Source organism: Apteryx mantelli, chromosome 1, assembly GCF_036417845.1.
Source record: "Apteryx mantelli isolate bAptMan1 chromosome 1, bAptMan1.hap1, whole genome shotgun sequence".
Taxonomy (NCBI): domain Eukaryota; kingdom Metazoa; phylum Chordata; class Aves; order Apterygiformes; family Apterygidae; genus Apteryx; species Apteryx mantelli.
Genome location: NC_089978.1, coordinates 69,370,164 through 69,394,994, shown reverse-complemented (window position 1 = coordinate 69,394,994; position 24,831 = coordinate 69,370,164). Strand labels below are relative to the sequence as shown.

At 37.5% G+C, this 24,831-nt stretch overlaps 1 protein-coding gene across 1 annotated transcript in view; it reads right to left on the bottom strand.

Moving 5' to 3' along the window:
• ATP10A (ATPase phospholipid transporting 10A (putative)) overlaps window positions 1-24,831 on the bottom strand; it is a 118,845-nt gene that overhangs the window by 31,262 nt on the left and 62,752 nt on the right. Inside the window, exons 3-7 of the mRNA XM_013954164.2 lie at window positions 20,128-20,213; window positions 13,382-13,488; window positions 13,144-13,275; window positions 10,606-10,739; window positions 8,691-8,943 (exon numbers count right to left, since the gene is read on the bottom strand). Coding sequence (XP_013809618.1) covers window positions 8,691-8,943; window positions 10,606-10,739; window positions 13,144-13,275; window positions 13,382-13,488; window positions 20,128-20,213 — 712 coding nt within the window. The remainder of the gene's footprint in view (window positions 1-8,690; window positions 8,944-10,605; window positions 10,740-13,143; window positions 13,276-13,381; window positions 13,489-20,127; window positions 20,214-24,831) is intronic.

The window sequence follows — 24,831 nt, the reverse complement described above, 5'->3', positions numbered from 1 at the left end:
GTTCCTGGCTGTGAATATACATACACCCAGGCATTGCTCCAACCGCATGCCAGGAGCAGGCTTGGATATGCAACATCCTCCACTGCACTCTGGCTTGCACTGGAAGAAAATTCAGGCCAAGCAGGTAGAAAGAGCTGTAGTGTGTTTGTAGACATGGAGAACAAAGCCTGCCCCATAGTTTAGACACAGCTATGCAGTCCAGATCTTGAGGTGGATATAGACTAACTGTGGGTGACTCTGGAGTTTCTTTCATTAGCATTATTGGGTGTGATTCATGCGCCTCTGTGTTATGTGATGGGATAGAAATTGAGCAATGGCATATCCCGCACAGTGAGGTGCAGCTGCACAGTGAGCCCCACAGCTGCAAATGGAACAGCACAGCACTGTCTGCTTCTCCTCCTTTCAATGCCCACCTCATCCTTTGATGCAGGTGACCAAACCTACAAGATATCTCAGAAAGTTAGGGCGGTCAGTGGTCTCCTTGACACTTCTGTTGTACATTAATGAGGTGAAAGGAAATAAAGGTCACTTTACCCACACAGGCTGCTTCCTGCAACTTGGTGCACACACCTTGAGAAAGCAAAGGTCCAGCCTGTCCTATCATTCTTGCTCACTCATTCTTACCTTCTGGTCTGTAAGCCTCTATGCAATTTCCCAGTGGAAGTGGAGATCCCTATATTGTGAGTTTAATGCAACTGATCATAGGTTTGCCTCCGTCAGCAGAAGTCTACACAGAGGGCCAGAAGTGATCTGCAGTGTGCCCATAAGCCCTGTCCAGGCCCTTGATCCCATTGCTGCTGTCTGAGTCCCTTCTGGGAGAAGGTCAGGCTGCTCACCATTCCCCTCCAGCATCCAAGTTCCTGGACATCCAAAGGAAACCCAGGTATGTGAGGAAGGAAGGAGCCATGTGGAAACCTTGGCAAGCCCTCCTAAGGGGACGACTGAAGTACCAGAACTGAGCGGCACACTGAAGGATGTATGTCCTTCTCTGCACTAAGGAGGTAAGATGGAGTGTGCATCCTCAAACGCAGCCTAGCCTGCGGAGGACAGTCCCTAGCCTGACACTGCAAGCTCAGCCTTAACTACTTTTTGCAGGCTCCTAGCTGCATTCTGCAAAGCCCAGGCTGAAAATCATTGCTCAGGATGACATACCAGTGAGGCCTTTTGCATATTTACCACCTTACTTGAATTCTTTTAAATTGATCATAAGAAGCACATTTCAATGCCTGATCTTGACTGAAGTTCTTAGTGGCAAGTCCCATCTAAAGGAGAGTTGGTGGGGTCTGCGGACACTCAGCCTCTCTCAGAAAAGGTATAAGATTGGGTGTGCTGCAGGAATAATCTTCCTTACTCTGAATGGTGTGCATTTGAAAGGCAGACTGACAGAATGCTGCACTCCTTGCAATAACAGGAATATTCTTTGACAGGGAAAGGACTAGGTGCAATTATTCTTTTCAGCTTTTGCAAAATGCACTACCCAGTTCATCAACTCCTTTCCAAGAAGAGCTGTTAATAAAAGGGCACATGTTTTTGGGTGATTGCCTGCCTTGCTAAGTCTTTCCAAATGAATATGATCTTTCACAATCAGACTTAATTTAAGCTTCTGCTCTGAAAATATATCTTGAAATGCATGACTCCGGAGATTCTGAGCTAATTATTATTTTACTCCAAATATATAAACTTTAAGGCTAAAAATATAATGCATTTCATGCACAAAATACCAGTTATGCTTGCATACCTTATCTCTGTGTTCTTCACTGCTTTCTTCTTATATCACATCTAAAAATACTTGGTTTATTCAGCATAGCAAAAGCTGTTTCCTAAGACAGCACTCAGTTTATTTATTAATATTGTACCAATAGGGCAGTCCTCCCTAGTCTGCCTATGTGATATTAGCTATCTCTTGTTCTCTATACAGATTTCCTTTGTAGCTCATTCATTTAATTGTTGCTGCCACTGAGAAAAAGAGAAAAAGGGAAAGTAGATACAAGACAAAAATTTGAAATCTTTACACTAGAATCTTATTCTACAAAGACACATGTACTTCTTTTGTTATGAATGGTGCAATTTCAGTTTTATACCAAGGTAAGCTTAATATAAAAACCAGGCCTTTGCACTTTTCAACAATTTCTGAAGTGCAGTCATATATTACGCAGCAAGAACTAAGAAGTTTGAAGAAATAATGAAATGATTCCATCGTTATGTTATGGCTAAGGTTCATAATGCTTCAGCTGTGCAAAGCACGCTTCTTTGGGAACATTAAGTTCTCTCCACCCACTCAGCCCTCTCAAATTCAGAACCTTTTCCTATGAACATTATAACCTGAAAGATATTGTTGTAGGATGCTTTTCAGTTTCAGCACTGAAAATTGATGGCCTCGATCTTTTGTCTGATAGACTTTTTTATTAAGGGTAAAGACACAAACAACTTTTACAAACACAGCAATGCAATTCATGAAAGTCAAATTTCACAGTCTACAGTTCATGTTATATTTTTAGCACAAAAGAATTTCCTCCAAGCAGAATAGAGCTCCAGACCCCCTAAACAAGAATAAATCAGCTGTCCATGTGTGGGCCAGGGATGATTCCATTTGGTCCCAAATCATTTTAATAAGGCTGTTATCATGAAATTATTGTGAAGTTAAGTCTCGTGTGTATAGCAGTACCTACTCACATCACCTTATTTCCTTATTATTTTATGAGTGCAAGCTTATTCCACTTTGAAGTGCACTCTAATGCCTATGCAAAGAGTCAGTGAAGTAGACAGAGTGCTATAAATTTGTAAGAGTGAGCCAATGCAACCAAACATACTTTGCAAGAACATCTCCATAAGGACTAGTCTTGAGATTAGGAAACACCATTATTTTGCTTCCTCATCCCTTCTGTCATCCCCCAGGGCCTAAGGAGAATAATCCTACATCTCTCATTAAGAACTCTTTACTCCCCTTAGAAATGGAAATTATTCCTATTCCAGAAAATTTCCAGAGCAATTGTGTTGTAGGTAAAATGAAAGTATTAATTGTCTCAAAATATGCCCATGATGAGTTATTCTGTATTCCACAGGAGTTTAAAATCTAGCACTTTCCATGTACTTAGTTCTACATTTGCTGGCATTGATTCTCTCCTCAGTGACCAATTAAAATTTTTCAGAAAGCAATAACAAATTAAAAGAGAAACTACAAATAAGCTACTCAGAGTGCCTGAAGTACCCAGCCCTACTAAAGTTTTGATCTTTCAAAGTTTGATCTTTCTGGGGAAGGCCTAAATGGACTCTCCGGATACCTGAAGGTTGTCAACTTGTAAAGATAAGGCAGATGAGGAGTCCCTTTGTAAGCAACAGCCATATTTAGAGAAAAGGTTTAATTGATTTTTATGCTTTTAATTTTTTTAATAAAGCCAATTTTCCAACATGGCTGAAACGTGCAATCTATGTCTCCTGATTGCATACAAAAGAAATAGGAAAGTTCCATCACAAAACTGTTCCCCAAACGAAGAACTAGATCTTCTCATATAATGCACTTTCCCATGAAAAGTAGTTGCTAGCCAATCTTCACCAAGAAAAATAGAGAGGACAGCAAAAGATCTCTTGTTTCCCAAATGCAGTAACTAAGAAACTTGGCTAGCCAAGAGAAGATTGCTGGGGTTTTCACCATCTTCTTCTCCCTCCCCTGCCCACCCCAACCTCTCTTATTTTATGTTGTCCAGAGAGTTTTTTCACAGTCATTGGAAGGAAGGGGGAGGAATGCAAAGAATGAAGAATTCAGCTTTTTCAGATTTGTGTGGCTGCATTCATGGAATGACAACTCGCGTTCAGTCAGAACTTCCATACAAGGGAAGGCGAAAACTAGAAAAACAGAGACCACATCCATGGGCAAGAGTGCTTTAATTTAGCATTTGGAAAACATCAAGGACAAATGTCAGGCCAAGAGCATCTGGTTGTTGCTAAATCATATAACGACTTTCAAAAGCATAGTCAGCTTTTGGGTATCTACTACCTCTGGGATCAGCAGATAAACTTGGGGCATGGCCAATTTCAAGTACTGTTAGAAGTTGGCTACTAGCCTGAAGAGAAGACACGTGGTATGGCAACACAATTTTAAATATATGGTAGCAGCTCCCTCTTCTTTGGGGCTACCATTCTTTTGGTTTAGGAGGATGGACTGATTAGAAGAATAATTTTTTGTGGTGTGTTGCACACCTTTGCAATATCATCTTATTATGGAAACACATAACAAGATGATAGTTTCAGGAAATAACATATGGATACAACTCTATCTATTTCTGCGTTTTAACCAGAGTATACTGCCAAAGGATATTCCATAAATGACCATAGCATTTATGAATGGGACAATCATTCTTCTATTTGGAATGTTCCATGACATTCCTGAATCCTGAACTAACACACTCCAAATCAGGAAGAGCCTTGGAAGGAAACAACGGAACAAATTTAAGAAAACCTGTGCCACAAATATGAAGCGGGAATTCTTCCCACCTGTCTTTAGACTTCTAAAACACAGAGAAAAAGACATGTATTAGATAACAAATGTAGTTGTTTAAAACAGGTCTGATGAACTGCATCCTACAAATGCTTAATTTTCTCCATTAACTAGATGTTAATCACTAGGTGACTATCTTAAATATAGGTATCTAAAATTAGTAACAAGAATCCCATGCCTATCAACATGGTATTCACAGGGCCAAAACTGACAGGGCAGACTCCTGTAGTTTGATCCTAATCAATTTATAATCCATCACCAAGATATTATAGGTAACCTCAACAATGATGAATATTTGATATAGCTTGCATCATGGAACAAACTGGATGAGAAAAGTGCTGAGTACACTTACACCCTCCCTCACAGCCTTCAGAAGTGTTTCTGGATTCCTTCTTGGTGCTAAGCTCTCAAATAGCAGTATCCATGCGTAATACTTTGTACTATCTCCAATTGGCCAGGAGATTCTGTCCGAGGCTGGTGGAACTTATTGGCCTCCATTATTCATGCCTTTGTCACCTCTTGTCTAGACTAAAACAATGCAATATTCCTGGGCATAGCGCCATCAGCCCCATAAGAAACTTAGAGCTAATACAGAATTCTGCAGCAAAATGCTTTCTCCAGCAAATTCATAAAATTCTTCCCTTGTTCCCTATACTACCTATCCATAAAGTGTTGAGTCTAGTTCAACGTTTCAGTTTTTATTTTAGGAGCATTTAATAGCTTCAGCCATGCATAAGGACCATGTAAGTCTCTGTGATGAAAACTATGATTAACATGTCCACTTTTAATGAAAAACAGAACTCTCCCTCATAATCATAAAGCTCATCTGCAGAGCTTTTTTAGGCAACTTACATGACTTTGTGGATCAAATTTCTAAGGAAAGTATGGACAGCCAGAAGCCCCCAAGACTCAAGAACAAGGCATATCTCCTCAAATATGCCAACCCTAAAAAAACACAGTATAGCACATGCCTTTTAAATATCCCCCAAACCCAAACAAACTGCACACTGCACTTGCAAAATTCCCACATGAGAAGAGGAAGAAGGGGAAAGAACAGACTATGCATGATGTTATGCATGTTGCTCAGTGCACTGGTGGAAGGCACTCAGATATGATGATGATCACTGTGGTATAATAATCCCTGTAGAACAGAACAGAATGGGACAGCACCAGTGGACAAATTTTATGAAGAACTTAAAATGCAGCACAGAACAAAATTGTGAAGTCTGTTGATTGAGTAATTATAATAGACATATATGGCAGTCCTAGAATATGCAGAAAAAGTACTTTAAAAGAAAATTAAAGTTCCAAAGTGAGGAAATGCCAGACCCCAAGCTGCCAGTGTAGGCATAAGTATTCCCCCTTGTGTGTATGGATGGCTGAGCTCCAGAATATAGGGCCTCAAGATCATTTCAAACGAAAGTTTGCCAGAACTTCTCAGCGTGGGAAAAAAGTGTGTTTCATCTTAGCTTTGTTCTTGGATATGCCTGAATGGAACTGTTCTGACTGAAATTTATCCCCAGAATTTGTGCCTCAGGCAGACATCTGCCATGGAAAACTTTAACCAAATAGTTAAAGTTTTGTAAAACTATCCATAACTGAAAACAGGATCTTATCATGGGAAGGGTCAAACAACTGTAATAACAGGCACTGCTACCCAGCCACAGTAGAATAACAAACTTAGGCCAAAGAGCTCAGAACAAGTATATTTTCATCCTGAGTAATCTGCTTCTACAAGATACCACACTAGAAAATGACTTGTTATCTTCAGCATTTGAATCTTGACCTGCATACAAAAATTTTAAATTCATTTCTTCATCTGAAAGACTACTCAGAGTTTGGTTCCAAGTAGCAAACCACTATGCCTGAATAATTACTCAGATAAGTGAAGAAAGACACAGATCACCTTTGAAGTGGATGAGAAAAGGCAGATGCATTTTACTTGGTCTTCTTGATCCCTGCATATATGGCAGCACTGGATCACTTCTCAGGTGGAAGATTTTAGAATTTTCTAATTCAAGAAATCCTCAGAAAAATCTCAGGAGGAAAGCTGGATGGCATCATTTATAACATAATTCCCAAACACCTCAGAGAGGAACTTAAATACTCTGGTAGGAAACACAGAAGAGATGCTGACAAATCATTTGCAATTAAACACAGAAGCAATGAAATGTTATTGATGTACTCCCTAACAACAGAAAGGGCTGTGGAAGACATCTTACCATATCTAAATGAGATGACTGGGAAATCAGACTGGAGAATAGAAGCTAACAAAAGACGTGAATGAAGAATAGTTTTTATTACCTCATTAATCCTGAGAATAGGGAACAAAATCAATAGAAATGATTACCATTTATGCATAGAAAGGCAGAGAAAGATATGTTTTCTGTAGAGGAGAAAAAATGATTAAAATACTATGCATAAAGAGGACTGTCAATTTTAAAATATTTACATCTGAAATTTTATATTGACTGTAGTTGTACGAAAGCACAAACAGAGCTGTAAGTGAAAGAAGCATCAGAAAAAAAAATCTTTTAGTTCATTTTAGGTATTTAATTGATCCTTTTGCGTGTAGTGAATTTCACTCTATTGTTCTTAACATTTATATTGTAACCTGAAATTGCAAGAAGGAGGTATGCACAAACAGAAATGTTAAAGAATAAAGATCTGAAACTCAGGACTCAAATTTAGGAGCCTGAGTTCAGCCTCCGTATCAGCTGACGATACTATGCTCATAAAAGTACCCCTTCTACACTGTTTTAGTTGGCAGTAATGTTATCATTCCTGCAAAGAACACAGTACACTCTGAAATTCGTCTAAACAAGCAAACAATCAGTGGCAAGAAAAAAAAAAAAGAACAGATAAAGAGAACAAGCAGAACTAGGAGTCCAGAAACGTATTCTTAATTCTAATTCTTCTCTCTTTCTTACGTAGAGTGTAGAGGTAGGAAGTCACAACTTCTCCCTGTTTAAGTTCTTCTTTCTGTAATATGGGGATAATAATACTACCCAAACAATTAATTTTTTGAAGAAAAGTGCCTTAAATGTAAGGTCTCAGTACTACTTTAAAGTAGGACAAAAAAGAACAATCATTGCGTAATCTCAAGCTCCAAAATATCTTTTACCAATTGGGAATCTCATGTACTTTTTAAGGCATATTTTAGATTTTCCAGTCTGTTTTGATTATTTTTCTTATTCAATATCTTATTTATAAGCTGAACTTCTATAATGATTCTTCGAGAAAACTTTCTAATCAGTGATTTTAACATGTTCTGTAGATTAAAAAACTTAATTTTTGCAATTAAGAATGCAATACTGTATCAATATTTTCCATCAATATTTTTATCAATATTTTCCAGGATACAGACAGAGTATGATGTGAAGATTTAATATCTGTTACATCACAAAGGATAACAACAAAAATTTAGGAGAAAATAGCTTAGCACAAATTACAAAAAAAATCACAAAATAGGAAATCTTAATAATTCTGAGAGAACGATGAGATGACACAGGCATCCTCGCATTCCCTTGTGACAAAGAATGACTCTTAGTCTTTCGAAAACCTGATACTTGGGGATGTTCTTTCAACTACAGTGTTCATGCAGTAGTGAAGAAAACTTAAATCAGACACCTGTCACTCAGAGCACTGAAAAGAATCTATCAAAGCTAACATAAAATATGCTATTATATCAGATTATGTTTCCTGTTAATATGAAAACCAGAAGCTCTGTTTATATTTTATTCTCAGCACAAAAGGATAATCTCATTCTAGATATTCAATCAGAGATTAATCTAGTCTTCTACGCTTAAAAATCTATCTAGTCTATCTATGCTTAAAACTGATATTTAACATAGTATATTTCAAATACAGTCTTGATACCAATGGCACTATTCAATTTGCTTAAATTAACCATGTGCTCAAGTGCTTTACCAGATCAGAAACTAAAGCTAGAAGCTGCAACTGTCTTGACAGCATACTGTAAATGTCATAGAATATTTTGATAAGATTGTCATTGTCAGCTGAACACAGCCATCACATTGTAATAACCTGAGAACAGCTATTATGAAGTTTGTTGAGTGGATACATGCAATTTGTTTTGTTTTTCTTTTTGATTTAAGATTACAATAACTTTTACGTATACTTTAGACTGAACCAAAGTACAACCATTAGATAGAAAGCAAGACCATGGACTCACCATTAGCATCATGGGAATACTCTATTCCAGAAACAGTGCATCGTCGGAAAACCATCTTATTTTCAGTAAGTGTCCCAGTCTTGTCTGAAAAGATAAACTGCACCTGACCTAAGTCTTCTGTGATATTTAAAGCTCGGCACTGTAGCTGAGAGTCTGTTTCTTCATCATATAGATCTTTATCTTGGTGAATAAAGTATACTTGGCAGATTTTAACTATTTCAATAGATACATACAAAGAAATTGGAATCATAACCTAGAATACATAAAAAGAAAGAGAATTAGGAGACAACAGAAGCAAGGATACATTGAATTGGTAAAATCTAATTAACTTGGTAGTAGACTAGAACACGAGGAGTCTATGTACTTTAAGAGTTTAAATAGCTCTACAAGCCTACGGTAAAGTTACTAGAATGTTTGAGAAGAGTTTACTATGTTAGACCAGGAAAGCCTATGGTCAGCTGCAGAGCTGAAATCCATTATTATGTCTGGAAGGTTGATTATCTGAATATGGACAGAAGCAAACCTTTTTGGGGTTAATAAGGTGCATTTGAAACTAACTAGAAAAGGAAAAGGAAAAGACAGGAAAAAAAACAAATCAGAGAGTACAGTCAGAATCCTGCAAATGTGAAAGGATACTTTGCATTAAAAAAAATAATAATTCAAATTTATTCTGCATAAATAATAGACTTTTCACAAATTCACTCTGCAGGAAAGGAGAAACAGAATGAAAAGTGTAAAGTTCTCCACAGAAACAATCTCTTTGGCCTTGGCTTTTGCACTGCTGATTACTTGAATGAAGAACACATTTTATAATTCCTGAAGAAAGAGATGTGGTAAGAAGCTTCTCCAGAAATGATTTTCAACAGTTTCTTGAGGATTGTCAAAACCCTATGAATGACCTAATTTGTACCTCAGTTTTTCCTTGCAGTTGTTTTTCAGCACAGAAATTCCTGATTGCACACTGCATTTAGCTTGCTCCATTAGACATGAGGGATAAATTATGGCATGCATATAACTGGCAAATGTGGTTGTTTAAAGAAAAACTACAGTAAAAGGGTGGGTGTTTAAAATAATTCTGTGGTGAACTTTATTTAACCAGTATCATAACCAATACCTTAGAGTAAAAAGTCATTTAACTCATCCTTTTTCATTCCTCTTCTTAAAGGAGTTGTTGCCTCCATTAACACACCTTTCTATAGTGTCCTACTGGGCCTACTTTTCACACGTCCCAGTGACATGGGTCTCTGTTACTTCTCTTAACTTATCACCACCTTCACCATTCAATATATTTCTCTTCATGATCAGAAAACTTTTTACTCAGCTTGTTATTCAGCTGAGATATGGAGTTAAGAGCCATATACTATCTTTGCATTCTACTGTATCTTTGGGAAGAGATTAAAAAAGCTGTATATCGACTCATGTTCTTAACTGGGCAGTGTACCCAAAGTGGCATCCCTAATCTTTGAGGTGTTCTTCCACAGTGGGTAGATATGAAGCACAAAGTTTGTTTTCTCACAAGAGAACCCAGTGCATCCTATCTCCTCCTACCTGTTTAAAATAAAATATAACACTTGGATATTTTGGGGAAGGTTCTCAGCTGGTTTTTCTTTCCAAAGTCAATGGATCTCTGACAGTTTTCTGTGTGGATCATTCTGCTTATTTCTGAGAGAAGTTTTCATCTTTTTAGCACTTGGTAGACCTTTTTTTCTTTAATGATGCTGTTTTATTTTTCTGGTTATATATTATCACATTCCCTATAGTTATAATTAAATTTTAAAGTGAATAAATGTACTTCTTTTTAGTGCTCGATTAGCTTCTCGGGTGCCTTAGTGGGAGAAGGGATACTGCACATACTGCACATTTGTAGTTGTCAACAAACTATGAACGCAAAAGACAGCGTGTACAACTTGGTTACCTGAAAAACTATTATCACTGTCAGAAATAAATATACTGAAGCTAGAACAGGGGACAAATATTGGCCATCAGGCCCTGGAACATCAAAAACTGGTTTCTTCTTCTCACCATATTGCCATACCCATAGGCCATGACCTGCAGAAGAGCAGAAAGAGAGAAAAATGCCAATTAACTCCAAGAAAAAAAATACTTAAGGTATGAATTTGTATTTTAAGATGAGTTACACACGAAAGTGATCTTTGTTTTCATCTACTCTGTACAACTTTTGAAAAAGGCCCCAAAACCTTTTGTTTCTTTCTGCATTGGGAAAGAGGTTTGTCTGTTCTTAAGGACATCATGTAAAATTCATTTCACATAACTTTATCCAAATAAAGTCATTTGTTTCAATGGATAGCTGTATTAAAATGAAGGGTGAACTTCACTGACTAGACTGTATCACTAGCTAGGTATCACTAGACTAGTTGCAGCTGGATGAAGTCAGAAGAGACTTTAATCTTACCATGCAAATCTTATCCACCATGTCTGCAGAACTAATGAAATAACAGCATCAGCAGGGTCACCAGCATGGAAGCTGAGGAACTAAGAACAGAAGACCTCAAACCCTTTTTTTATTAACTGTGCTAATAACTAAAGGCATGGTTATTATTATTTTGGGTAAACAACATTCTTCTTAAGGAGACAGGAAGCTGCCTTTTTAAGCACAGTGCTAGAATTTGCAGTCTGCATCTTCCAAGATACACAGCAGTTTCTTGAGCTCATCCAGGAGAGACCTAAGATGGTATGCCTGATGTTTTAAAGGTTAAAAACAAGCAATAATCCCCACCACCACAAAAAAACCCCAATAACATAAGAACCATTCAAATTATCTTCTTTACATGACATCAGAATCAGCAGAAAAGGGGCAAAAGCCTACTTTAAACATAATCTTTGTAAGCCACATCTGACAATATTTTAAACTGTCCCTTACATCTTGATAAATAAAAACAGCATTGAACTCTTGATAATTTAAAAAAAACCTTAAGCCAAACAGGGGAAATTATTTCTTCCCTGTATTACCAGTATAAGCATATCATTATACTAATGTCTTTCTTTACACTTTTTATAGCTGAGAGCAAAAATCAAAGTCCCACACTTACAATGAACTATGTCAAGACCTGTTTTATAAATATTCTGACTGAGATTTTCAACAGAATTAGTGAGCATTATGCCTCCTTTACACTTTCCTGACAGAACGTAAAAAAATTGCCTGATTGTTACAGAACACAGCTTTGCATTTCTTGAAGCAGCAGGCACCTCTGGTTTCTAAATGCTCTAGCAAATTTGTCTCTAGCTGTTCTGGATATTATCATTCCTAGCAGTTTGCATGGTCCTCTTGCTGGTGGTTACTATGCTTGTAGCAAGAGTGACAGAATGAAAGGTGTATTTGTGCATCACCTACACACGCTCACTTTTACAGTCCTGCATTGCAGTAGTTAAAGCTGAACTGAAGCTACTGTGGCACCTACCCTGCTGCCAGTGCTCTGGGGCAATCACCTCTGATGGAGTAGCAGAGAGGACAGGTGCAGGCAGTGACCTCCTGCTATTAAGCCTACCACAGCACTTCATGAGAGCCCCCAACATCAGAGCTCCCTGACACTGAGACACTACAAAAGGGTGTCGTGAACTCAGTGGAAACAAATACGTTCATTCACAGCTCTAAAACCTCGTCTTTAAGTAACACTTAACAATATCTGGAAAAAGGCATACAGAGAAATATTAAAATGACATAGGACTGTTAATAAACTGCATCATGGTTGTTAGGAAACATTCCAGTGTTTATTCCTGTATTACTCACACACAAACATTACAGAACACACAAACATCAAGAATATGGAATTCATATGCAATATATAAACAATCATTTTGGGTGCCAACTGTAAAATTCTATTCTTTCCCAAAGATGTATAGAAAAACAGCCTGAAGAGTTTTAACCTGAACGTCAGCATTTTCTTAAAGATTTCATGAAGTCTAGAGAGTCTTCTAACTGGGTTTATGCAGATTTAGACTTTTATGTATTTCTTCTATGTTAAAGCTGCAGCCTTAGGGGCAGTCAGTAAATGTTGTACACTGTGCCCTAGATTTAATAAACAGTAGTGGGGAACAGCATTGTGCTAATTATGTTTACCCTCTGCTCATACATTACTTTGTTGTCTGATTAACGGCATGTTACACTCTACCACCTGTAATTTTAAGGGGACTGCATATAAAGTGACTTCCTCTGGACTCGACATTTTTTGATGCTATCAAGGGTAGTAGAATCTAAGCATTCATATCTCTAGTACTAACAGCATATATCTGTCTGATACTAAGAAACAATTTAAATCGGCTTATGTATCAAGACATCTTGATTTCAAAGAAAGAAAATACAACAAAAATTAGATAGTATGGAAGCAGTTATATGGATTGCATGTTTTGGCAGATACATGTATTTTTGATAAAGCAAAGCACATGAATCCCAGGAGAGTCTGTACTTAAGTTTCTGTTTTTAAAGAACACTTACCAATGGCAGAAAACAGACACATGATTAGAAGTATGAGGACACACCAAAGGACATCAGCATTCATCTGTCTTTCAAGCTTACTGCGTTTGTAACGGGGTCCATTATTATTTAACAAAGCTTTGGTCTCATGCCCTGCAGAAGCAATTGCATCAAACGATGTAATATGGATTTCTGTTAGTATTTTAAGGAAACTATAAGAAAGGCAGTGTGCCCAGGCAGACAGAAAAGCAACTTTTACCTGCATAGATTACTATTCCTGCCACTTCTTCTGTATTTCTAATAGTACATCCGCGTAACAAAAGATTTTCTTTGAACAGTCCATCTTTTTTTCCACTTTTATGTATCCTGCAGAAGATTTAAAAACAGAACAAAGCACAGCATGTCAAAACATAAAGTTTTTTAAATCTTACTACTCTTTAATACAAGCCCAGGAAACATCTTCAAAGTTTAAGAAGTCATGCCAGCCTGATAGTGAGATATTTCCTTAGATGTGTCCTCTTCCTTGTGGGAAGATTCTCTGGCAAACTTTGAAAACTGAGAATACCTACCCAGGAATCCCAAATGTCTGGCAGCCCAGTTAGAGCAGTACCAGTTGCCCTGACTACGCTGTTGAATGTGCAAATGTACAGGACAAATGGTCACTAGAGACGTGCAGGTCAAATCTACAACTTTGAAAACGCATTGGACTTTCTGCGCATGCACAAATTGACTGTGCAATCACAATTAACCCAGTCCATCTAAGAGCAGCTATGCAACGCATATGATTTACACACTACACATATTTGTATCAAAGAAATCCTAGAAGGAAATATGGTGAATCTGGGAAAGGACAGTTTCAGAAGTGGTGACATTAAGGAGGATGTATCAGGGAGAGTACACATTGGTTCAGTGAAAGGGAAAGGGAGAAAAATTCCATGGATTCATCAGTGAGAATAAGAGGGATTCCTTTCAGAGAGTCTCACAGAGAGGCTAAGAAAGAAGAAATGGCATGCACCTTGATGAAGATTGCTGCTGACGAGCACCAAAACACATGAGTAAAATGGAACAAAGCAACATTTTTCCACTACGACTTCTAATTGTCTGCTGCATATGGACTGACTCAAATTTCAGTAGACAAAGAAGAACAGAAAATAGCCTTATGAGAATTAACTGTCACAAGGAAAATGCTAAATAATAACAACAATTAAAAAATAGCATTAGAATTTTTTATTAGGTAAAAAAGACAAATCAAATAATAATCATTCTAGACCCTCTCTGAACGAATAAAATTTCATTTAATAGACTGCAGTATCCTAATGCCTCAGAGCAGATTAAAGGAAAGTCTGAAATATTTAAATGTTTTGCCTTAACTTACAGAACATCAAAACTATCACTTCTAAAAACGCACTGCAATAAAAAACTAATAAAAGCTGGGAGTTTTATGAGAAATCCTGGAAAAATGCAATGTGCTATAACAAAATTAACAAACTGATTTAACTGCTCTTGTTGTCCCCTCAAACTCTATGGCTACCTGGATTTGAGCATTTTGAGCAGCCTGTGCCCCACAAAATCTGTAAACTGGCTTAAAATTGTAACTTTTACAAAAATATTGAGTTCTTTTTATTTGCTTCCTATTTTCTGAGCCTTCATACCTGGGTTGTATCTTATATTTTTCTCTGATTGTTAGAACCTTTTTTTTAATGAAAACTTAAGTTCTAACTTTAGCACATGCTTCTAGGATCTTGTGCCTGAAGAACTGTACCAAGTATCCTGAGATATGCAAGAAAAAATAGTGATAATTGAAAATCCTATGTATTCTCCTCCTGTCTATACCCATAGGACTAGCCGCAGACTAAGGAACTGGTTATGTTAAGTCAATGCTCTTAGTGGGTAGAATATACCCATAAATAATACACATACACACATACTTTTTTATGTATATATATACAGACACATATACACAGTCCTCTTTATTTCAGGATAATATATTATATCCACTCCCTGCTTCTAAGAGCTCACAGTATAAATTAAAAGCACGCGTGTTTCAACAGGTATGCTCAGCTTTTCTCAGTAGGAGTGGAGAGGAAGCGGTGGATTTGAGAACTGAGGTGGCTGCAGCAGTGATAACATCTGACTAGAGACCAAAAATGAACAGAGGAGGAAAGAGATAACATCAAGTTTGCAAGTCTGATGCAAAAGTGGAGTTTTTTCTTTATTAGGAGGGAATTTCCCCTGCTCAACACATCATCCTCTCTGCAGTCCTCAGAGATGAGAATGCAAGTTCTGCTTCTGTCCTTTTCAGCAAACCTCTTTAACTCGCTGCCTCACCTTTTGCTGATGAAGCTTTAAAAATTGGGGGCTGCCCAGCAGCCCTCTTATAGCGTGACAGTACCTGTAAACACTGATTGCCAGTTTGAGAATTACCTGAATTTTGTTGGGCTTACACTTTGGGAAATCATTTCTTAATGAATACATAGTGCAGAAATTACAGTTACAAGTATTCTGCCATTCCTCTGCTTTTTAATACTGAATTCTTCATTAGCTTTTCTCATAAATCATTAGGATGTTAGCTTGAATTTCCAATGAAGTCTCCAAACCATAGTTACAGTTCCTGTTAATAAAAGGACTTTTTAAAGATAAACCTACTTAAGAAGTAATTGCTCTGGCTTATGATTTTATAACCTTCATCCATTCATTACACTTAACAGTAACAGTGGACTGTGATAGGTATATTGTACATGATAACCTTTATACACAATTAATTGTATATCTGTTCTATACAATTATATATTTGCTCTTATTATCCTGGCTTATACAACATCTGAACCTACTCCATAGCAATGGTGCAACATCTGAAGTTGACCTGTTGGTGCCAAGACCCCAATCTAATGCCTTCAATCACAGACTGGGCATTCTCACCACAGCTCATCTTATCCTTATATGCATCTGGTACCGCTTTTTACCTTTTCATTGCCAAATGAAGCTGCCCAAATCACCTACTGCTCACCAGATCTTTAAAAAGCAGTATGGATAAAATCAAAATTTGTGAGATATCAGCTGGACAAGCTGAAATTCATTGTTTCCTTCTTGCCTGCACCTCATTGCCAGTGACTCACTAACCGAACATACCTATAACCCAGTCAGGCACAGATGATAAAAGGAAGAAAAAATTACAAACATGAAGGTCTGGATTAAAAAATAATGAAAACTAGAGTTAGATAAACCACTCACTTTGATAACAAACCTGCCAAGGCTATAACCTTATGTTGAGATGGCTTAGATCCCATTTCTAGCCCTGCAGAGCTATAAACCTTAAGCCTGTTACAGAGGTTGAACAGTCTGTTTTTCCCCTTTCTGGATTCAGGCCAGTGTAATTTTGGAGGCAAAGAAGGAAACTTTTCTCTGTCAGTATTTAAAACAGTTGCTTGCTGAAGCTGCTCAGAAGTTTGGAATGTGAAGGCTAGTCCACAAGGAAATGTGTTGGTGAGCACAGGTGCACTACCCTTTATCTCTGCAATTTCTCACATGGATGTCACCGCAAATATGCAGCATATAAACATCTAAAACACACACACACCACATATTATGAGAAATGGGCTCACCAGATGAAGTTAGCTAGTACTTTACTACAGCAATGAGAAAGTGTTTGTACAGAAATAAGCCTCACAGTTTAATACAGTAACTCAAAAATAAGTCTTATTAGAGCTCATTTCAGCCTTCTACAGCATTTTTGCTTGTTTGTTTATCTGGTTTGTTCACCAGCATTAAATAACACGGTGACATATCAAAGTTGTATTCAAAAAGGGGTATTTTCTCTCACTCTCTGGTTCCTTGAGCATCTTACAAAGCAAATGGTGGGGCAGTCATTACTTCCCGCTACTTGACGATCCCAAAGAAAATATTCAACAACCTTAAACCTCATTAGTCCCAGCACTTATCATCAGTCCGAATCTTCCCGACTCTGCAGAGGCTGTGTCATTGCAGAAGGTCAAAGAGACATCAAGGCATAGATTTATACTTTTTTTTAATAAAAGAATAAGTCTGATTCATATAGTGATTTTATATTAATTTTGTTTTGTAAACTTCTGACAAGCTTTGAAGTAGAATTGCACACATGCATTCACATATTATTATCACTCCTTGCTATACTCCTTTTGGTATTTCCCAGGCAAGTCTTCTGACATCACATGATTAGATGAAGATTTCTGTTCTTGTCTAAAGTAATAAAAGATCTATTTTTCAGAGAAAAGCTGGAGAGCCAGAATGCAAACTACCCCTTCTCCTTTTTCCTTGCACATACAGGCACAAAAAGAGTGAGAAGAGACTTTAAAGCCAAATTTGTTATTTTTGGAATCTGGCACAGGATTTTTGAATGTTTGCCATGCATACTGTACATAATCTGGCTAGACCCATACAGGCAGGGGGCATGCTAGGTTTTATTCGATTCTTTTTACACAGAGGGCTTCTTTTAGGGAAAATAAACATGAGGAAGCATGCTTGGGATACGCGCGGGTGCAGAAATTGCAAAATAATATTAAAGCAAGTGCTTGCGTAGAACAGGCAGCCTGTCTGCTCATCTGCACGCAAAGAGTATGCTCAGTGCAGATTGTGCAGTATGACTGAAGAAATCATATGTAGCAATGCATATGCTACACATCTACAGACATAGGAAAGTGTATGGCCAGGCCTGTCTCAGAATGTTCTGTAATATTTTTGTTGTTGTTTTATATTATCATGTCTGCTTTCACACTGGCCTGCCTGTGTTATATTGGTTATCTATAGTGATCACATTTCAGATTAACTGTAGGGAACAGAATTTCCCCTCCACCAAACACCTGCTTACAACACACACACACATATTTCTGTCTCCCTAAAAAATTGTCAGCATAGCCGTTGGAACCAGAGGTGCTTTTCATATTTCAAACAGAAAAAAATAGTCATCTTCTAAAATGGAAACCTACTAAGTGGTCAAAACTTCAAAGCAAACTTTGACAGTAATGTGTCAGCACAGCTTTTAAATATGGATCTCTTGAAAGTCTACTATTTCATAGCATCCCTATTTAAATATTTCAATAACATTTCTTTTTACTTGAGCTATTACTTGATCAGCTGAGAGCTATCTGAACCTGTCTTTCAAGCACTGACTGTCAGTAAGATTTTGATCATGATTAAGATCTGATTTTGACATGACAATGACATGTTTCAATTCAGATGTACTAATTACTATTCATCTTGCTAACATATGATTTGAAACAGACCCATGATTGCATGACACCAATGAAGAAAATCTAAAAAGAATAAAAGAAGGAAAAAAACCCTCTTTCCCTTGACAAATTGGGAGGCTGAATGCCAGCATCTTCCAAAACAAAGTTTATTTTTGAAAGTCAGTCCCTGCTTTTCACTTCAATTGCCACATGCTCCTTTAGTTGTAAATCTCTGGCAGCATAGCTGATGAGACCTGATGCTTTCTGCCATATTCACAACTGACGTCTGACCTCTTGCTATGTCAAAAAACATCCACGTCATTTGCAAAACATTAAAATGTAGAGAAGATAAAATACAATCTATCTTGAACAAAGGGCTTCCATGTTACCTGCTACATAATTTGAACAGTTCTGTAACTTAAATGCTACATGCATTTTCCACATGGAGTACATAAGTAAATACATAATGAAAGAAAAATTTATGCATATACCTTGCTGTATTCAACCTTTGTTCAATATTTTGGGGATTAAGATTAACACATATGAAGTGTGCTAGAAAAGCTGCCAAACTTTCTTTTTTTGTATCTGGAAATGTCATTTCTGCACTAGAGCAGGCTCTCTAGCATTGTAGACAGTTACACACACTCATGCAGTAATGTCTAATACTGAACTTTTATCTTTAAATGAACTGTAGGACTTTGTGCTGTTAAATAAAACAACACATTTTCCCACAGTACAACTTGATGTAGCTTCAAAAAAGCTTGCCTGATTTACACCAGTTGTCAGTACATCCTACACAATCTGTGACATCTGAGAGTAGTAACTGAGTTGATAAATAGCATCACCATAAAAAACTCCTCAAGCTTCAGCAATTTCAGCTCTTGTGTCATTTACACAATTCAATACTGCCCATCACTCCTAATCCATAAGGATAATAAATCATTGTATTCTAAACAGAATTAGTATGGACCTAACTCTTTTCATCAAAATTTAGACAAAGAATTAAGTATCCTGGTCTCTCACCCAGCATGTGGTGACAGACTGTAGAAAGAAAAGTCATGCAAGAATGCATCTCCTAAGTCACCATTACTATTGGCATGCCCACATAGTACAGTCCTGGCTGTGTTAGAAGCAAAGTGCTCTGTACATATTAAACATTTGCTTCTGAGCACAACTAATGGGCCAGAGATGAGCACCCTGTTAAGGCAGTTCTGTTTGTTTAGAATTAAGTCCAATGGCCGTATGTGATTCTGCATCGTGACGTAGAAGCACACCCACAGTATGAACCAGTTGCTTTATTTTGTCTGAATGAGAGGAAGGGAAGAGCAGCATAGCTGAAATATCAGTTTCACCTTCTGATTTTCCTCAGTGACACTTATTTTAAAAGAAACATCAAACAGACATATCTTCATAAAAATAACGTACAGCAGACTGTGTTTGTTTGTTGGATCTTTTGGCCTGGTTTCCTATTTCCTCCCATTTCCAGATGGTCTTTTTTGATCTGTGAAGGGAGGGAAAGGGAAAAGAGTGTCTGTAACTTCACTGCTTCATGCATTTGTTTCTAGAGTGTAAACCGATCAAGGCTGGCAACTAAATCCATCCTAAGGAATGGAAATGTGAGGCTCCTGTGTCTCTCTGAAAAGAGGATCCTCTAAAAGAGCTTTGAATATCCTTCTCTAGACATTCGGAAGTGATGATAATGTGACTTGCAGAACACAGCACAAACCAAAACAGCATGTATTTTATCCCATATTAGAGAAAGAGGGAGTGTATACTAAAGGATATTATATGAAATACTCACATGTAACCTCGAAACCTACTTAAGTCATTGTTTGGCTTCTCGCATTCAATGACACTGGTGAACTTCAAGGGGTCAAATTCTGAGTCCTGGAATAATAAAAGTATTAATTACTTAATGCAAAGACTTGCAATTTATAGCCAGAATTGCTTTCTTTGCTAGCTTTTATAATATATCAAAGTTAAGGCTTTTCAAAAGCATACAAATGACACTGAAAATTAAAGGAACCCAGGCAACAAAATTCCTCAGGTACCTTGGAAGATGTCCCTTACAAAAATGATTTTTTGTTCTGCAAGTGAAAGAATATGAGTCTCAAGAAGCATTAGAGAAAAAAAGCAGCCAAACCCAGAGGTCAGATGAATTTGGTCTGGAGGGAAAAATTCAGATTTGTCTGGGAAGGCTCAAAATATTCAAAAGTTTCACTATACTTAATGTTCAAGTGAAGCTATTGCAAATCTAGGACAACATCAGCCAATAAATTGCCAGTTACGAAAAGGCTAGTATGAGTTTTTGAAATATTAGCAAGACTTCTTAATTGCTTAATACCAACACAGATAAATTAATCTACTACAGAAAATTAGACACATACAGAAGAATATCTTTTTCCTAATTAACACTTAAAAATCTTCTTGATTTTCTAGCTAATTAGTCTGAAGGTGGTATTTTTGCTGACTCTACATACAAGACGTTTACCTGTAGTTACAAACTTCTTGTGCCTGAGGAAAAATGTCCTATCACAGCACAATTATTTAATTTTGTTAAATAAAAATCAAGGTTCTTCTGTCTTCCAAACTAAGATGGATAGGCCAGATTAAACGAACTACACAGTGAAAACAGTAGAGGTGCGCCGTTTTGGCGCTACTGAGACCGTTGTTTGTCTCCATAAATGAGGAATGCCTTTAGAAAACTGCTTCACACACCTTCTGAATGAAAAAACTAATTGTGGATCATCACATTATTAAGCTTTCAAAAGTGGTAACACTGCAAATGTTATGTTTTTATAATGGTTCTACTGAGCAGCTGTAGGCCCCTGAGTACAGCCTTTTAAACCACATTATGGGAACAGCCAAGGATCAGTAATCAAAGGACAAAGACACAGTCTTATTGCCAGCTTTTCTGAAAAACACAGGTATCTCAAAAAAATAAATTTTTTTTTTTAATATCAACTCCACTCAGAAGAGGAGAAAAAAAACAGATCTTAAATAAGAGGTAAAAGAACTAAAGGATATGTCAGCATCACCGTCAATCCCCTCCTTTATTTTTCTACCAACCATGCTTGGAAGAAAGACAGACTTACAGTATATAGGAGACAATTCAAACCACCCACACTTGACACCTTGGGAAACCTTTACAGTATTTTCAAGAAACAGGAGATGATAAGAGAACCATGAAGATGGGCTGTCACCTAGAGACAGCTACAGCCCACTGGAGGAAAGAATCACTTTCAGATGGAGAATTCAGCATGTAAACAGGAAAAAAAAATAGTAAAGAAAACAGGCAGCTCTGAGCAAGGAAGAGGAATGCTATGCTGAGATTCAGACTTCCTAAATTATGTCAAAGTAGGCAGTCAGGTACTTGAGCCTTAGCAAGAAATCCAGATGGTCTTCTCAGTACCACATACTGCCGCTATTTAAGCTCATTAGATGTTTTTCCTGGCCAGCCTTAATTTTTTCTCGATGACTGAAGTCTGGTGCTGGGAACACTCAGAAGCACCTTGTTCTAGGCAGGCTCATAAAACGTCACTAAGCTCTAGAACAAGGCAGACATTGCAAAGCTGCACATTCATCCTCTCTGACCCTTATTCCTCAGCCACAACCTCAGAGTGGCACAGACATTCGCAGGCACAAGGAAGGACTCACTCACTGGTGAGAATAGCTGTCATGAAGCTTTCAGGCCTTGGGATCTGAAATCTGTTACCACAGCACTTAAACTGTGCACTATGCCTGTGTCCTTACCTCCAGCGCTCAAAGGTTCACATTGCAGACACTAGAGTAGCAGCCAGCACTACCAGGCAGCTGGTTTTACTTGAGCTTTTTGTAGAAGGTGAATTTCTTCCAAGTGATGCCAAAACTTATTGGGCTGGTGAAGTCTGTGCTGTCTACATAACACCTGCTCTGCTGCCCCAGAGCACACTCTTCTTCTCCTTCCTTGCCTCAGTATGTTTCTTCACAGAAGAAAAAGTACAGGAAAAATAACAAACTTCACTCACGGTGTTTCAATAACATACTGTCTGTCTGCCTAAATGCTGTGTTAAAGAAGATTCACCACTGTAGTTTAAATTGCATTCATAAATTGGAGGGAAAAGATTGGACCAGAAAGGGAAGTATTTTTGTCTTTTATTTTCATATGCAGCAGTGTTACAAGCTCTAGTTTGTTTCACACAAATTTTCACTGGGTGGTTTTAAAAAAAAAGGAGAGAAATCTTAATATCTTTGATGAATGCCTCAGAGGGAATCCTATAGACACCTAATAAGAAAGGCCAGCCTAAGCAAATGAAGGTTTTCTATGGCTGCTGAACACAGCAAAGAGAGCCTGGTTTCAGAGCTGTATAGACACAGTAACTTCTACAGCAATTGGAAGTTTACAGACTGAATTTCCTTTCTCCTAGGAATACCTCACAACAAAGCAGTAACTTCACAAATAAAAACCCCACACCTTTAAAATGTAGAACTAAAGTCTTCGCAAAACAAAGATCCTGTCAAGATCAGACAGGACTAAACCTACCCTACTTCCACACCACTACTATACAACATATTCTTTCTGCTCTGCTTGTTGGATTCTTTTCATTTATGACTCAGTTTGGGAACTGAAAGTCCCTTATCATAAAATCTAACTGTCTGTGTATTTGTGTTCTGTTACAATTAACTTGAAATATGTGATTATGGTCTTTAACCAGATAATATCTGGGAGGGGAGAAATCCAATTAGAATAGTAGTTTACGTAAGGGAACAAAGCTGCTAAATTCTGATTTATTGCAAAAGCTCTTTGTTTTATTAATAAATCAAATAGCTCCATCTCTTCCTTCTGAAATGGAAGTGTAGATACACACCGTATTACATTACAGCTGACGACACCATTTTGATGTAAAAATGTCTTTTGGTAAATGGGCAAATATGTAAACACTGCCCACGTGTGACTGCTTTCAGTGGTTATAAAGAAGCACAAAGTCAACATAAGATTTCACAATGATCAAAGATTTGTCCCTTTTTATGCTGTTACCCACACTTCAGCAGCAAGTGAAACAAACCGTGATGATGCTCTCATGTATGAACAGCTAAGGGAAGCTGTAGCTAGAAGGAAGGTAAAGTAAAAGTGTTGGTTTTATAGTGCACAAAGCAGCATTTGTGTTGTTTTCTGGGTACAAGTCCATGAAAAAAAGAAATACTCTGCCACTACTTTAATTTTTCTCTTACAAGGAATTTCTCTGTCACTGTTAAGACACAGAAAACCCCAACAACAGAATATGGTCAAACACAGCACTTCCCCAAAACTTTGTGCAGCAACTGCCTGATGTGTCTAATTTTTGGTGTCCTACTTTTCACTTACAGAACTGCTGGGTACTAGAGCTGTCCCAGTCTTGAGAGCGATGAAAAGCTCCATGCCTAGCCTCACTGGATCTGTATTGAGGCTTTCGAACGCTTAATTTCCCTGAAAACTTGACTTATTTGATGTTCTCAGAGTCTCCCAGTGCACATCAGCAAGATCAGGTCATTCATAAAAAGCAGTTGGAGGCATTTTTTTCTTTTCTGAAGGTATGTGATGGTGTCTCATTTATTATATGATACTTTTGCATATCCCCCAAACTTGTGCCTTGTGCACTGTTGATTTGAACTGACTTCCCAGTTGATAAAAACTTTTGAGAGATTTTCTGACTGCAAATAAACTACCCCAAGTATTTCACAAAATTGTAGCAGGGCAAATGCCAGAGCTAAATTATGTTCCTGTCAGTCAGATCTTTTTCTTAACCTTGTCCTCCCTACAATGTAAATTTTAATTGTCAGCACTAATTCTGAGGATGAGTCTCTGTAAAACATGACTAAGATAAAATACCTTGCTTACACTTAAGGCAGAGTTCTTACTGCTAAGTAGGACTTAATTAGGAGCACAAATTCATCAATATTAAGAAATTGCAGAAAACTGTTTGAGAGGATATGTGAAGGCCACTTGGGGAAACAAGAAATCTAAAAGAAGGGCCAGAAAGTTTTTATACTAGTTTGAGTGCTGACTTTGAAAAAGCTGACATGAGCACCATGTAAGCCAAAGTCTAAGCAAAGTCAAGCATATCCAATTTCTTTAACAGAACATAAGAAACAGCAACCAGAACTCAAAAGTTTCTACTCCTGCATTAATACCCTAAGGCTGCACAAACATATTTCCACTTGTGCTCTCTCCCTCCATTCCAATGAACCTCAAATTCTCTTTGAGACTGCAAAAGAGCTACAATATGAAAGATAGAGGGTATTTAGGAGTCATGAAATGTGAATTTGGCTTCGGTGAAGCTGAAAAAGGAAATGAACTCATTTCCATTTCTTTTGAGGTTAACAGAACTAGTGTAAACTTCTCTGTCCATGCTGTTCACACTATCTTAGTACTTTTGTGCTCTGTTGGTCTTTCAGCCTGATGTTTTTCCTCCTGTTGGGTTTCAATTTTTTATCACGATCATGGTATCAGAGCATTGTAACACTACAACAGGGGTTCCAAGCTGTA